Here is a 15523-nt window from a genome sequence, read left to right on the forward strand (position 1 = left end):
AGGGGGCAGTACTGAAGGAGTGTTGGTGGGTGGGGTGGTAATGAGGGAGCATCACAGCATGGGAGGAGCAGAACTACGGGAGTTTTGCATGGTGGGAGGGTCTACACCGTGTGAATTATTCCCTGTATTGTGCAACTCTTAATTTTGAAGATAGTTTATCAGTTACTATGAGAAGTTGTTTTTTTATTCACCAGCACTGAATTTTCTGACTAATGCTGAATGTAACTGAATCAGGGAGATCTTCATATGAACACAAGAGAACAGGAGCAGCGAGACATTGGGCTCCTCAGGTCACTCCCACCATCCAAGACAATCATTGCTGATCTAACCCACGACTCAACGTAAGAAAGTAAGAAACTGCGGAAAGCGGTGAACTCACCATTGCATCATGAGCACATCCCTCCCCACCAAGAGTAGTACCTACAGAAGGGATTGCCTCAACCAGGCTACATTTATCTCAAAGATCCCCAATGCCACAGCCATGCCATCTTCTTGCAGCTACCATCGGACAGTTTCACACCATCAAGCTCACGAACATTCTAGAACCAACTGGCACAATCCTAATCACTACAGTTTAGCAACACTATGACCACTTTGCACTTAAATGGACTTTGTGTTTCTTTGGAACAACATCTTAAATTCCGCCTGGGTAGCCTCCAACCTGATGGCATGAATATTGACTTCTCTAACTTCCTTTAATGCCCCTCCTCCCTTTCACACCCTATCCCTTATTTATTTTTTTAACATATATTTTTATTTTTCCCCCCTTTTTTTTCTCTCTCCCTTTTTTCTTCCTCTGTCCTTCTCACCATAACTCCTTGCCTGCTCTCCACCTTCCGGGCTCCCCTCCCCCCTTCCCGTCCCATGATCCTCTCCCTTCTCCAGACTGGTATCCCTTTTGCCAATCAACTGACCAGCTCTTGGCTCCATCCCTCCCCCTCCTGTCATCTCCTATCATTTCAGATCTCCCCCTCCCCCTCCCACTTTCAAATCTCTTACTATCTCTTCTTTCAGTTAGTCCAGATGAAGGGTCTCAGCCTGAAACGTCGACTGTACCTCTTCCTAGAGATGCTGCCTGGCCTGCTGCGTTCACCAGCAATTTTTGTGTGTGTTGCTTGAATTTCCGGCATTTGCAGATTTCCCCGTGTCTGTGTTTCTTTCGATCTAGCTTTGTTGTTTTGTCGTGTGAGGATGTGGCTTATTTGCCAGTCAAAAGCCCCTTCTGTTGTGTTAATCATGATTGGTCAGTTTAAAAACCGCAGCCACTTTTCCCATTGGTTGGTTGCGCGCCACAGTGCTCATTTCCAGTTCCGGGTGCCGTGGTGGGGGAGGGGTGGTATTAGGGTTGCCAACTGTCCTGTTTTAGCCGGGAAATCCTGTATATTGGGCTAAATTGGTTTGTCCCATACAAGACCACCCTTGTGTGTATTTCCCTTGCTAAGGTAGAGCGTTCCTATGAAACCGTTCGTAAGCTGAAATGGCGTAAAGCAAAGAAGCAATTACCATTAATTTATATGGGAAAAATTTTTGAGCGTTCCCAGACCCAAAAGATAACCTATCAAATCATACCAAATAACACATAAAACCTAAAATAACACTAACATATAGTAAAAGCAGAATTGGGAAGATTAAGCCAAAATCGATTTGTAGAAAAAAAATCGGCACGTACACGCATGCGCACACAGGTGCCCACGCAAGGCTTCATGGTCATGGTAGTCTTTCTCGGGGTAAACACAAGTGTTCCGTATTTGACTGCTACTTTTGTCCCTTATTTGGGAGTGAGAAAGTTGGCAACCCTTGGGGGTATAGCAGGAGACCTGCTCTCTCTCTCTCTCCCTTTGCCTCATAGAACTATCAGGAAGGTATGCTCTGTATGCACTTTTGACTAAGAATCAGTCTGATGAATATTCAGATTTGTAGTTTGTGTAACCTGGGGGAACTTAAATGTTTGGTCGAAATTTTACTGTTTGTAAATAGATGATTAATATGCCAATTCGTAGTCAGTGTTTTCTGTCTCACTCACCAAACCCCACAAACCTGCTTCAATTTATGTTTGTAAAACCTGTGTAAAATGTGTTTTTCTTGTGAATAATGTTTACACAATGCTTGTGCCTGTGATGCTGCTGTAAGCTGTCCACTGCACCTGAGCATACATATTACCCGTGCACATGCCCAGTAACCTAGACTTTGACTCCTCTTCTGTGCCAGTTCCCTATAGCACCTCAATTCCCTGATCTTTTGAACATTTATCTGGTCTTTCTTCGGATAACCCCCGTGATCGAGACTCCACAGCCTTTGGCTAAAGAACTCCTGAGATACACCAGTCTCTATGACAGGACACACCTCCAACTCAAATGACCATCCTTTGGCTGGCTGTCAGATTTTTGTACTGTCCAGCAGAGTTAGTGATGTACCTGAAGGCTGTGCTTCTCCAGAATGTGGTTTGAGATTGTGTCTGGATAATTTCATTTTGAAAGCAACCACAGCCACAATCAATCACCTACCTGAGGGTTTGGTCTTGGCTCCCGCAATTACACTGCCATCCTCGTGATCAATGGGCTGGCTGGACAGGGAGTAGATGCTGATCTCAGCGACCCGCACTGACACATCTTTAATGTTGGAGTGAAGTCCGAGCACCTGTCCACCATCAGTGGGATGCTGCATTACCTGCCAAGGCAAACAAGGTCAGCCTGCACGTTCTCATCATCACACCGCAGGACACCCAAAGCACCAATAGTACCACGCATATACCTTTCCCAACACAGATTACAAAGCACAATCACCTCCATAAACAGTGTACATCAGGATGCAAGAAGGTAGTCTGAAACAACTTGGAGCATTGTACATCAAAGTTGCTGGTGAACGCAGCAGGCCAGGCAGCATCTCTAGGAAGAGGTACAGTCGACGTTTCAGGCCAAGACCCCAGTCCTGACGAAGGGTCTCGGCCTGAAACGTCGACTGTACCTCTTCCTAGAGATGCTGCCTGGCCTGTTGCGTTCACCAGCAACTTTGATGTGTGTTGCTTGAATTTCCAGCATCTGCAGAATTCCTGCTGTTTGTTGGAGCATTGTGTACAGTTCTGGTTGCTGTTTTATAGAAAGGATGTCATTAAGATGGAGAGCATACAGAAAAGATGCACAAGGATGTCACCAGGACCAGAGCACTTCAGTTATAAGGAGAGACTGGGTAGGCTGGCACTTCTTTTCCCTGGAGTAAAGGAGAATGAGGAGTGTTCTTACAGAACTTTATAAAATCATATGAGGGGCATAGATGAGGTGGACAGTCCCAGGATAATGGAGTCTAAAACTAGAGGGCACAGATTTAAGGTGACAGGGGGAAAAAGAGGGCAAAGATTTAGAAGAGTTCTGAGCGACAATTTGTCACACGGAGAATGGTGGACATATGGAACAGGCTGCCATGAAATAATAAAGGCAGAGAAAATTACATTTAAAACCCATTTAAGTATGGCTAGGAAAGGTTTAGAGAGAAACGGGACTAGTTCGGAAAGGCACCTTATTTAGCATGGACAAATTGGGCACAAGGGCCTGCTTTCGTGCCATGTGATTCTGTCACTTACTGAAGTCAGAGTGCCTTCCGGGGTCAGTGCGTAGAAGCTGGACTCAGATGCCCAACTGTACTTGTAGGAAGAGAGATTGGCTGGTTACATAGAGGCAGCTTACAGAAAGAGTCACAGTATGGTAATAGAACAGAGGGAATCAGTTCAGCTTTTCACGTCCCAGTTAGCTCTCAGATTGTATATTACAAGTGGTTCCATTCCCCTGACCTTTATCAGATGTCACAGAATCACAGGGTTATGCAGAACATAAATGGCTCTCTGCCCATTTATCCATGCCAACCAGGATGCCTTTCTGGGCTGGTTCTATTTGCTTGCATTTGCCTATATCTCAGTAAACCTTTCCTATCCATGTACCTGTTCAAATAACTTTTAATTGCTGTAACTGTACCAGGTTCTATAAGTTCCTACTGCAATCTTTTTCTGTTTGAAAGCCCCAGATGAAGCAACCTTCATCACCCCCTTGGATAACACATTCCAAATTCTACATAAGATCCTTAGCTCATGGCACCTTATTTGCTTCATGGTTCTGCAGTTCACCAATAGTTTGGAGGTGGACTAAATCAAGAGAGGCATAGAGATGGTGCAGGCACATTGTCTTTTGTCTCCAGGAAAAGGGAATCAAAGACAAGAGAGCATAGGTTTAAGATTGGAAGGGGTGGGAGATTTAAAAAGAACAATTTAAAAAGGCAACTTTTTCACTCAGAGAGTGGTCAGTAAATGGAACGAGCTGTCAGAGGAAGTGCTTGAGGGAGGTACATTAACGACATTTGGACAGGTTCATGGATAGGAAAGGTTTAAGGAAATATGGGCCAAACACAGAAAAATGGGACCTGCTTAGACGGAAATCTTGGTTAACATGAACTAGCTGGGCTGAAAGGCCTGTTTTCATGCTTCTTTACCCTATGAGCCTGCAAGTTCTCCTCAATATTTGAAAGCCCAATTTAATCTTTCCTGGACCAACTAAATTCCAGGGAATACAATTCCGATTTGTGTAATCTCATCTGATAACTTAATCCTGAGATTCCAGCTACCATTTAGGTAAATCTAGGCTGCACCCCCTCCATGACTAATATACCTTCCCTCAGGTACAATGCTAATAATCTACCAAAAGCAGCCTGTGGCTTTGTATTGCTGTAGCAATACTTGTAAGCAGTCTTCTAAATATAAAAGTCAACAGATTCCTGTCTATGACAATTGCATGATCTATCTACCTGAGTGCTGAATTTTTAATTTCTGCTGGTGTTTCAATTTTATACAGAATGCTGTTCTATTCCTTTCAGCTCCGAAGTGGATGAACTCGGATTTCTTGCTTATGGGCAAAGCACTGATGATATTCACAAGGGAACCAGGGAAATTAGACAGGTGTGAGGCCACAGGCACGGGTGCAGGGATGCTGGAACTGCAAGAACAACCCAGGAATGGAGCTGAGAGAGGAAACAAATCAACTATGACTAAATGGTGGAGCAGACTAATTCTGTTCCTATGACTTATGCAATCTGCAGCAGACAGTGAAAACTTACCTCAGCCATATCGATCGAGCCCACCGCCAATGTCTTGTAGCCGAGGATGGTGCGGTTTTTATACCTCTTCCTCCTCTGCAGCAGGATCTGTAGTGTGTTTGCGTCCCTCTTCAGGAAATGGGGGTACTGACAATGGAAAAAAGTGGAGTTTTCAGTTGATTAGAGGCAGCATACTGACATCTCACCAGTTCAAACACCAAAGTACCTCTCATCAGTTTAATTTCACCTGTACTCTTACAATTTCCTGAAGTCTTGGGGGTATGGGAGTGTGGGCGGTTAAGTTACTGTGTTAACAATCACAAACCAAGACTGATGATCCTGATCCAGCGAGCTGAGCTATCTAGGTAAGTACATAGACAGGAGGGCTTTAGAAAGACGATGGGCCAAATGGAGTTGGCACACTGGGCAGTACAGTCAGCGTGGATGAGCTGGGCCAAAGGACCTGCTTCCATGTTGTATGACTCTATGAGGAATCCATCCCACTCCAGCACAGCAGAGGGAAAACCCACACTATCCATGCCTATTCAGGTTTGGTAGCAGATGTGTATGCGTTGATCTAGAGTCATGAGTTCAAATTCCACCATGGCAACCAAGCAATTTAAATTCAAGTATTTAAACCAGGGCTTCCCAAGCTGGGGTCCACAGACCCCTCGGTTAATGGTAGGGGTCCATGGCATAAGGAAGGTTGGGAACCTTTGATTTAAATGGAGCCAGTTAAAAGTAACACTAAAAAGGGTGGCGGTCTCCCAGCATTTTCAGGAGTTGGGTAGGACAGAGGATAGCAGAATCCCAAGGTGTGGCGGTGCCATATAATAGGAGATCCTCTGTTAAACCACTGGATTCCTATAAATACCTAATGTCTCATAGAGAAGGTACTCTTGCAGCTTTCTCACCTGGCTTACGTGTGTTCTGAACCCTCAGTAAAATGGTTGAATCTGAACTGAAATGCACTAGCAAGTTACTCAGGTTAAGGGGAATCCGAGATGGGCAATAACTGTCTGTATCCCACCCTTGTGAGTGTATAATAAAAGACAAATCAAAGGCAGAAGAAAGTCTCAGTTTGTAGTTTACCACTGACCTGCACTTCAAGGTGAGTCTTTTGACAGCAGAGTTTACCAAAGGTGTTAGCAGGCAGCTATACTTTCTCAGCCATGGCACCTGCACTGTACCAGTTCCATACCTCCCTGTCTAGCTGTTCTGATAGTGAGAGACATGGAAGAATATCCCAAGGATGGACTGAGCCTTCAATTAATATAGTCAGCACTGGGGTAAAACTAAAAACAGTATTGCCAATATATGGCACGGCCACATCTTGGGATTTAGCTCTGCCCACTTAATGTCTGAAAGTGCTGGGAGATTGCCACCCAATGCAGTTGTGGAAGTTGTTGGGAGGGTAGGATTGCACTATCCTCACTGCAGTTTGAAGGAATGATACATTTCTAATGTTAAAACATATAAGCTTTTCAAAGCAGATTCCTCTGGCTGGAAAGACTAGAACCAGGAGGTTAATCTCACTATTTGTCATTTAGGACCAAGATTAATTTAAAGGCTTTAATGAATTGGTAAATGCTTGGTATCTCGTCCACTGGGATTTGTGAAAGTTCAACCACATATTTCAGCCTGAAATCAATCTGATTTTGTACAGTAAGTTGTTCAAGGGATGTAGGGATCAGGAAGGAAAGTGACAGGCGACCAGCCATAATCTTACCGAGTGGCTTCCCCCGGCTCATGAGTCTTGCATTTCCAGTACAAGTACAATAGTGAATACTGGCTAGCTCCTCTACCACAGAAAGAGCATCACAATTGAATCAGTCCTTTGTTCATCAGGTATGAACTCCAGGAGATAATCTGGAGCCTCACAAGCTCTCGGGTTTGGTAGTCATGTGATGTCAGTTGGAAATCAAGCCTCACAATGGCAGTGTTTTAGGGGACCTCCCCAAGCAACCTGTTGAGAAATCCCTAGGCAGAACCTGTTGAACCAACCACACTATAGCATTATAGAGGAATCAGGTATGGCAGCATTGTGGTTAAGGGCTAGCAGTCAGTATTACTGATCCAGAGACATACAATTTTAAACTCTACTATGGCAGACGAGCAAATTAAATTCAAACAACTATATGTCAAGAAATAAAATTTTGGTCTCAGTACCAGCAACAATGAATCTACTAGATGGTTATAAAATGAAACCTCAGTCCTAATCCAGTTTGGCCTGTATGTGGCTCCAGGCCTACTAATACAGTTGACTCTTAACTGCATCTTCAGGGATGGATGATAGGGATGGATTGCCCACCTTTCATTGAGTAACAAAAAGAAATGTTCACTTATGTCAAAGCAAATATGAACAGATTCAAGGATATGGAGTCAGGAGTGTTGAGGTGAAAAACCAGCCAATATTCTCACGTAAAGGCAAAGCAGGGTCATGAGGCTAAATGGTCTCCCTTACTTTTATGCACCATAGCCTAGAACAAAAAGATTTTAGAGGGGAGACACCTCATTGCTTACTCTTCTAGGAAAGGAAAGTACACAATATCGATGAAAATGCAAGTGCAAACCATGCAGTAGATACCTGCAATGAAAAGGTGAGAGCTAACTCGGTCTCCATCAGCCCCCCTGGCGGGAGAAGATATTCGTTTGACCTTAGGATACGCTTCGAACCCTACAAGACACCAAAAAGAGAAAAAGATCTCTGTCAGTTGACATGCTGAGGAAAACCTAAAACTTAACCAAATTTTCAGGAGAATGCCTATACATGAGCGAACTTGAAGCCAAGAAAACATAACAAAGCCCATGTCAACAAAAACCTCCTCTTCCCTCTCACCCCAACCTTTCTTGTTATTTCTTAAAATCTCCGACATCTATTTATTACTGAAATTGCCTGATGGTCTAGTTCTTGAAAGTGACAAATAGGTCAATGAAATGGTGGAAAAGGTTTACCTTCATAGGCCAGGGCTCAGAATATACAAGTTAAATTGCTGTTTGTGATTTTTTTTATAAATGACTTGGATGAGGAAGTGGAAGGGTGGGTTAGTAAGTTTGCAGATGACATGAAGCTTGGTGGTGTAGATAGTATTGAAGGTTATTGTGGATTTCAACCGGACATAGACAGGATTCAGAGCTGGGCTTAGAAGTGGCAGGTGGTGTTCAAACTAGAATTATATGAAGTGATAGTCTTTGCAAGGTCAAACTTGAAGGCAGAGTACAGGGTTAATGACATGATTCTTAGCAGTGTGGAGGAACAGAGGAATCTTGGGGGACCAAGTCCATAGATCCCTCAAAGTTGCTGTGCAGCAAGTTGATAGGGTATAATGGCCTTCATTAGTCAGGGGATTTAGTTCCAGAGCTGCAAGGTAATTTTGCACCTCTATGAAACTCTGGTCACACCACATGGAGCACTGAGTTCAGTTCTAGTTGCCTCATTACAGGAAGCGATGTGGAAGCTTTAGAAAAGGTGCAGAGGAGATTTACCAGATTCTGCCTTGCATGCCTTACGAGGATAGGTTGACGAAGCAGGGCTTTTCTCTTCAAAGTGGTGAGAGGTGAGAGGTGACTTAATAGAGGTATATAAGATCATAAGAGACACAGATAGAGTGGGCAGTCAGTGCCTTCTTCCCCAGGATGGAAATGGTTAATATAAGAGGACATAATTTTAAGGCAATTGTTGGAAAGTATGGGGGGAATATTAGAGATAGTTTTTTTTTACACAGAGAGTGATAAGTATGTGGAACACACTGCTAGGGGTGGTGGTAGAAGCAGATATATTAAGGACATTGAAGAGACTCTTAGATAGGTACATGGATGGAAGTATTATGGAGGGCCATGTGGGAGGGAAGCATTAGCTCAATCTTGGAGTCGGTTAAGAGGTTGGCACAACATCGTGGTCTGAAGGACCTGTAATGTGCTGCACTGTGCTATAGGCACATGAATGTGCAGAAAATAGCAGGATACAAACATTGTGTAGATAGCAGGGATCAGTTTAGTTAGATGTTTAATTACTGGTAAATAGCTTGTCACGACATTGTATGCCAAAGAGCCCGTTCCTCAGCTGTATAGTTCTATATATTGCTGTGGTGACCATTAGGGATGTGAGTACTGGTAGGGGCAATTTAACTCCTAAACCTTGGTTTTTCATAAAGCAAGATTTTAGCTGATTCCCTTGTGGAGAGAGCTGGGCCTCCCCACAGCTAATCTGACAGCAGTGCTGGATCATTACCTGCCTCTGTCCCATCAGCCTCTTCCCCACTTGGGTCCATCCACCCATCTGATTTCACCTATCACCTATCCACCACTTAAAACGTTACTATAATTTTTGCCTCCACCACTTTCCCTGGCAGCACCTTCCAATCCCTGTGTAAAAAAATCTTACCTTGTAAATCTCCTTTAAACTCACCCCCACTTCTTATCTTAAAGCTATGTTCTCTAGCATTTGGCATTTCCATCCTGGAAAAAGACTCTTGACTATCTACTCTGTATATTCCTCTCGTGATTTTTATTTATCTATTGGGTCACCCCTCTGCTCCTTATAACTAATATTCTCTCATGTTGGCAACATCCCAGTGAATCTCTTCTGGAACCTCTCCAAAGCCTTCAAATCCTTTCTGTAATGTACAAACCAGAACTGCACACAATACTCCAAGAGAAGCAAAACCAAATCTATACTTATATAGAGCTATACAGCATGGAAACAGGCAACTTTACATAGCTGCAACAAAATTGTTAACTTTTATACTCACTGATGCACCTGATGAAGATAGGTATGGTGTATGCCTTCTTTACAACTTGTACTGCCACTTTCAGGGAGCTATAGATTGATGTTCTTTAAGGACCATGCCACTTTCTGTACATACTTACTTTTGACCTCTCAAAATACAACATATCACACTAGTCCACGTTAAACTCCATCTGCCATTTCTCCACCCATATGTTATAACTGATCTGTATTTTGCTGTACTCTTTGACAATCTTACTCACTATCCATAACTCTGCCAATTTTTATGTTAGTTGAAGACATACTAATCACTTAAGTCCATTGCGGTCGCACTGATACGCAACGAGTGAAAGCAACACACTAAGTCGAGCAGGGTCTGGTTGAAACTGTTTACTGTTTAAATCCCCGCGCAGTTAAGTGCCCGCTCCCAGCATCCCCCGCTCTTTGTGGGGCGGAAGTGACGTCGGCTTCCGGGCCGAGGTCTGCCCTCTCGGTTGCTGCTGGCTGCGGACTCGCCCGCGACTGCTGGAGCCAGTTCGCTTGCTGCGTGGGCGAGCCGCCACATGACCCCCCCCCCCCCAGAACTAGCGCTAGGAGGTGCAGAGTCTACAGCCTGCACACTGTCAGCTCTTTCAGGTGGCTGGCCCGTTGTCGTGGGGGTGGCACTGCAACCGGGTGTTCAAGGTCTAGATGCACCGGTTTGAGACAGTCAATGGTAAAAGTCTCTTCACGGCTGCCGATGTCGAGAACGCAGGTCGTCCCATTATGGCGCACCACCTTGTAGGGTCTTTCATATGGTTGCTGCAGGGGTGGTTTGTGCACGCCTCGGCGAACGAAAACATACTTGCTCTGTTGTAGGATGGGCACGAAAGAGGGTGTTGTTCCGTGATGGGACGTCGGGACTGGGGCAAGTGTTCCAAGCCGCTCCTGGAGTTTAGTTAGGACCGCCGCAGGTGTGTCCTCCTGGCCACAGGGTGCTGGCACAAGCTCACCGGGAACTGTGAGCGGGGCACCGTAAACAAGTTCAGCCGATGATGCGACCAGGTCCTCCTAGGGTGCTGTGTGGATGCCAAGCAGCAGCCAGGGGAATTCGTCAACCCAGTCTGGCCCTCGGAGGTGTGCCATCAGGGCTGACTTCAAGTGCCTGTGGAAACGTTCCACCAGGCCGTTAGACTGTGGTCGTTCGGTGGAGCTGGGTTCCGAGGAGTTGTGCCAGAGCAGACCACAAAGCTGATGTGAACTGTACACCCCTGTCTGAAGTGACGTGGGCTGGGAGACTGAACCGTGCCACCCAGGTGGTAATCAGGGCTCTGGCGCATGTCTCCGTGGCCGTGTCAGCGAGTGGGATAGCTTCCGGCCACCTCAAGTACCTGTCCACCATGGTGAACAGGTATCTCGCTCCTCTCAAAACCAGCAGTGGCTGACGATGTCCACATGGACATGTTCAAACCTCCCATGTGTCGGCTGGAAAGGTTGCAGTGGGGCCCTCACGTGCCTCTGGATTTTGGAGATTTGACAGTGCATGCACGTCCTGACCCAGTGCCCGACCTGCTTGCGTAGGCCGTGCCACACAAACCTGTCTGCGATCAGCCGGATGGTCGCCCGGATGGAAGGGTGGGCTAAACCGTGCAAGGCGTCGAAAACGCGGCACATCCAAGCGGTCGAGACAATGGGCCGAGGTTGCCTGGTGGACACATCGCAAAGGAGCTCATTACCTTTGGGCCCAATAGGTATGTCTTCGAGCAGAGTCCTGAGACTGCAGTTCGGTACACCAGCATCTCGCCGTCCAGTCGTTGCGCCCTAGCTAACGCCGCATAATCCACCCCCGGAGAGAGAGAGAGCACTCACTGGACGGAAGTGCGTGACAGCGTGTCGGCTACCACATGGTTCTTCCCGGAGATGTGCTTGATCGTGGTGGTAGACTCCGAGAAGTATGACAGGTGGCGTTGCTGGCAGCCCGACCATGGGTCCAACACTTTGGCAAATGCGAAAGTGAGGGGCTTGTGGTCTGTGAAGACCGTGAACTCCCTCCCTTCCAGGAAATACCTGAAGTGCCGGATGGCAAGGTGCAGGGCCAGCAGCTCCCTGTCGAAAGTGCTGTACTTAAGTTCCGGGGGTCGTAGGTGCCGGCTGAAAAAAGCGAGCGGCTTCCACTGGCCTTTGATGAGCTGCTCGAGCATGCCGCCAACTGCCGCGTCGGAAGCGTCCACAGTGAGAGCAGTGGGGACGTCGACCCAGGGGGTGGACCAGGAGCGTGGCGTTTGTTAGTATGTTCTTGGCTTGTTCAAAAGCCGTCGTTGCCTCCTCTGTCCAGATGACCTCTTTGACCTTGCCGGACATCAAGCCGAAAAGGGGCCGCATGATCCGGGCCGCTGAAGGCAGGAAATGGTGATAAAAGTTATCCATCCCAACAAATTCCTGCAGGCCTTTAACAGTGCTGGGTCTGGCGAATTGGCGGATGGCTTCAACTTTTGCCGGCAGGGGCACAGCTCCATGGCGATCGATCCGGTGTCCCAAGAAGTCGATGGCGGGTAGGCCGAACTGGCACTTGGCAGGGTTGATAGCCAGGCCGTAGTCACTTAGACGGCGGCAGAGCAGGCGTAAATGTGCTAGATGTTCCTGGCGGGAGCGGCTGGCGATAAGTATGTCATCCAGATAGATGAACAGAAAGTCCAGACCTCACCCTACTGCGTCCATCAGGCGCTGGAACGTCTGCACCGTGTTTTTGAGCCTGAACGGCATCCTGAGGAACTTGAACAGGCCAAAGGGGGTAATGAGGGCCATCTTGGGTACATCGTCCGGATGGGCTGGGATCTGACGATACCCTCGGACCAGGCCAATCTTCAAAAAGATGCACGCCCCGTGCAGTTGGCCCTAAAGTCCTGGATGTGTGGTACCGGATAGCGATCGGATATGGTGGCGTCGTTCAGCTTCCTATAGTCGCTGCACGGTCTCCACCCTCCTGCAGACTTGGGCACCATATGGAGTGGGGAGGCCCACGGGCTGTTGGAACGCCACACAATCCCCATCTCCTCCATTCTCTTGAATTCCTCTTTTGCGAGGCGGAGCTCATCGGGCAGTAGCCTGCGGGCCTGGGCATGAAGGGGAGGTCCCTGTGTGGGGATGTGGTGCTTGGGGTCTGTTGAGGAAAACTGCGGCGTGATGATAGATGGGAACTCCGATAACACTCTGGTGAACTCATTGTCGGAATAAGTGACGGAGTCCAGGTGCAGGGCCGGTAACCTGGCCTCACCGAGGGAGAAAGTCAGGAACGTCTTCGCATCGACCAATCGCCATCCGTTCAAATCCATGAGCAGGCAGTGCGCGCGGAGGAAGTCTGCACCCAGCAATGGCTGTGATACTGCAGGCAGCGTAAATGTCCATGTAAAGCGGCTGGAACCGAACTGCAAGGGAATGGTTCTTGCGCTGTAGGTGCAGATGGTGCTGCTGTTGGCTGCCATAAGTTCCGGTCCTATTCTTCTAGTTCGGGTATCATGGCTCGAGGTGGGTAGGACACTGATTTCCACCCCCGTGTCCACCAGGAATCTTATCACACCATATCATTTATATATATATATATATAACATACAAGAGGTCCCAGCACTAATGCCTGTGGAACACACTGTTCACAGTCAGTATAACATCCCTCCACCACTTCTTTCTGTCTTCTGTGTGGGTGAGAACATTGCACATGGAATATAAGGTGGAAAAATACTTCAGTTCAGTGTTCAAGCCAGACAAGCAATGCACGGTAAAACTTCATTAGTCCAACAACCTTGAGACATTATTGCTTTCTGGATTTTTGGATGTTATTCTTACCAATCCTCCAACACATTCTGAGGACACGTTTTTCAGATGTTATACAGTAGCATAAATTTCCAGTGGAGCCATTAAGTTTAAAGGGAATGGAAGAAACAAGGTCACAATAAGTTTCAAGGGAGATTTGGCAACTGAGTCAGTTTCAGTGGAGCATGAGAACCCATGCCTCAGTGAGTTCAAGAGTTAAATGGAGTGCAGGTGACAAAACCCTGGTGAGTTAAAGGGAATGTTGGAAGCAGAGTGCAATGTGTGTGAAATGCAGCACCGGAATCAACGCCTGATGTGTCTGATGCCAAACCAGTGGGTTTTCCAAGCAATTGAACTGCAGATAGTCAGAAAATTATTACATTTGTAAAATGGTGCGAGTTTCAACAGTGCTGATGTTCATACAAACCAGGGTATGCTTTACACAAGTTACTGAAGGCCAAGACGCACTAATCTAGGAATTTGAGAAGTGATTAGGAGTATGAGTCTTATATTTATCATCAGAAAGACAAAGGTTCTTCATCAACTGACTCACACTGCACTACACTGACCCCTGTCAATCAAGATTTATAAGATCCTTGTCAATTTGGATCATTTCTCCTAACTCAGGTCACCCTCAGAAATGACAGACATCAACGACAAAATCCACTGCTGCTTACAGCATGCCAACACAGCCTTCAGCTGACTTGAGGAGATGTGTTGAAGACCAAGACCTCAAACCATGAATTAAATTCATGATCTACCAGCTCATAGTAATCCCAACCCTCCTGTACACGTGCCCACCAACGATATCTCAAAGCATTGGATAAGCTTCATCAATGCAGCCCCTGGAAAATCTTCCGAATTTACTGTCAGTTCAGATGTTATCAATGATAATATCTCCACCCAGGCCAAGATCCCCAGCGTTGAGATTCTGGTGACATGCATTTACCACTAATGAGTATGTTCAATTGTTCTTGTGCCTGACAATAGACCACCAAAACTGGCACACTATGAGCTCTGACAGGACAAGTGATTCTCAGAAGGGGAATATTTCAAGGACATTCTCAATGCTTCATTAAAAAACTTACTGTCTTCAATAACCTGTAAATTTCTGGCATGTTCAAGCTGCAGGAGAAAATCGAAGAAGACATTAACCACCTTGAGGTCTCTCCGACAGAAGCACAGGGAGACCAAGAGCAAGCTGTAGACCCCTGTCCAGTACCACCAGTCCTGCCGCTGGCAGGGACTGTGCACCTCAAAAGGATTCATTAGAATCCAGGTGACTCCAGAGGAAGAAAGTTCCTGGCTCAGAAAGACAGACTAACATGATTAACAGGGACTAGTATCAGGTAAGTAAATCTCATCTTGCCTTCAAAGCTGCAGTATGCACGTCTGCCCTGATTAGAGCAAAAGGAAGCTAATGAGTAATCTCCAACAACCATTGCAACAGGGGAAGGCAGAGGAGATGACAAATGGACAAACAGATAATCTGCACTAGAATCTCTATCATACTGAATTTGTTCGGCCTCCAGAAGCAAGTGAACAGACAAGAACTTTGCCTATTTGTTTCCCATCAGAATGTAAATTAAAACCAAGGTATCTACAAAATCTGTCGGTGAGGACTAAGTCCCTGGCTCACAATATCACTGACAAATTCATGAGTGCGAGGACTGACCTTTGTAGAATCTGTGCAAACAATGAAATCAGAATCAGATTTATTATTACTGATTTATATGTCACTGAAATTTGTTATATTGCAGCAACAGTACAGTACAAAGACATAAGAATTACTATAAATTACAATCTAAATAGTGATGTACTGGCCATGGGTTCACGTTCAGAAATCTAATGGTGGTGGAGAAGAACCAGTTCCTGAATTGTTGAGTGTGGGTCTCCAGGCTCCTGTAGCTCCCGCCCAATGGTAGTAATGAGAAC

The 15523-nt window shown here is 46.2% G+C and overlaps 1 protein-coding gene across 4 annotated transcripts in view; it reads right to left on the reverse strand.

Annotated features, from left to right (window-relative positions):
- zmp:0000000755 (phosphofurin acidic cluster sorting protein 1) overlaps positions 1–15523 on the reverse strand; it is a 287020-nt gene that overhangs the window by 79337 nt on the left and 192160 nt on the right. For all 4 annotated transcript variants that reach the window (XM_063040467.1, XM_063040465.1, XM_063040466.1 and 1 more), the window contains exons 3-5: positions 7664–7753; positions 5098–5223; positions 2505–2667 (exon numbers count right to left, since the gene is read on the reverse strand). In XM_063040467.1, coding sequence (XP_062896537.1) covers positions 2505–2667; positions 5098–5223; positions 7664–7753 — 379 coding nt within the window. The remainder of the gene's footprint in view (positions 1–2504; positions 2668–5097; positions 5224–7663; positions 7754–15523) is intronic.

This window comes from Mobula hypostoma, chromosome 2, assembly GCF_963921235.1.
Source record: "Mobula hypostoma chromosome 2, sMobHyp1.1, whole genome shotgun sequence".
Taxonomy (NCBI): Eukaryota; Metazoa; Chordata; class Chondrichthyes; order Myliobatiformes; family Myliobatidae; genus Mobula; species Mobula hypostoma.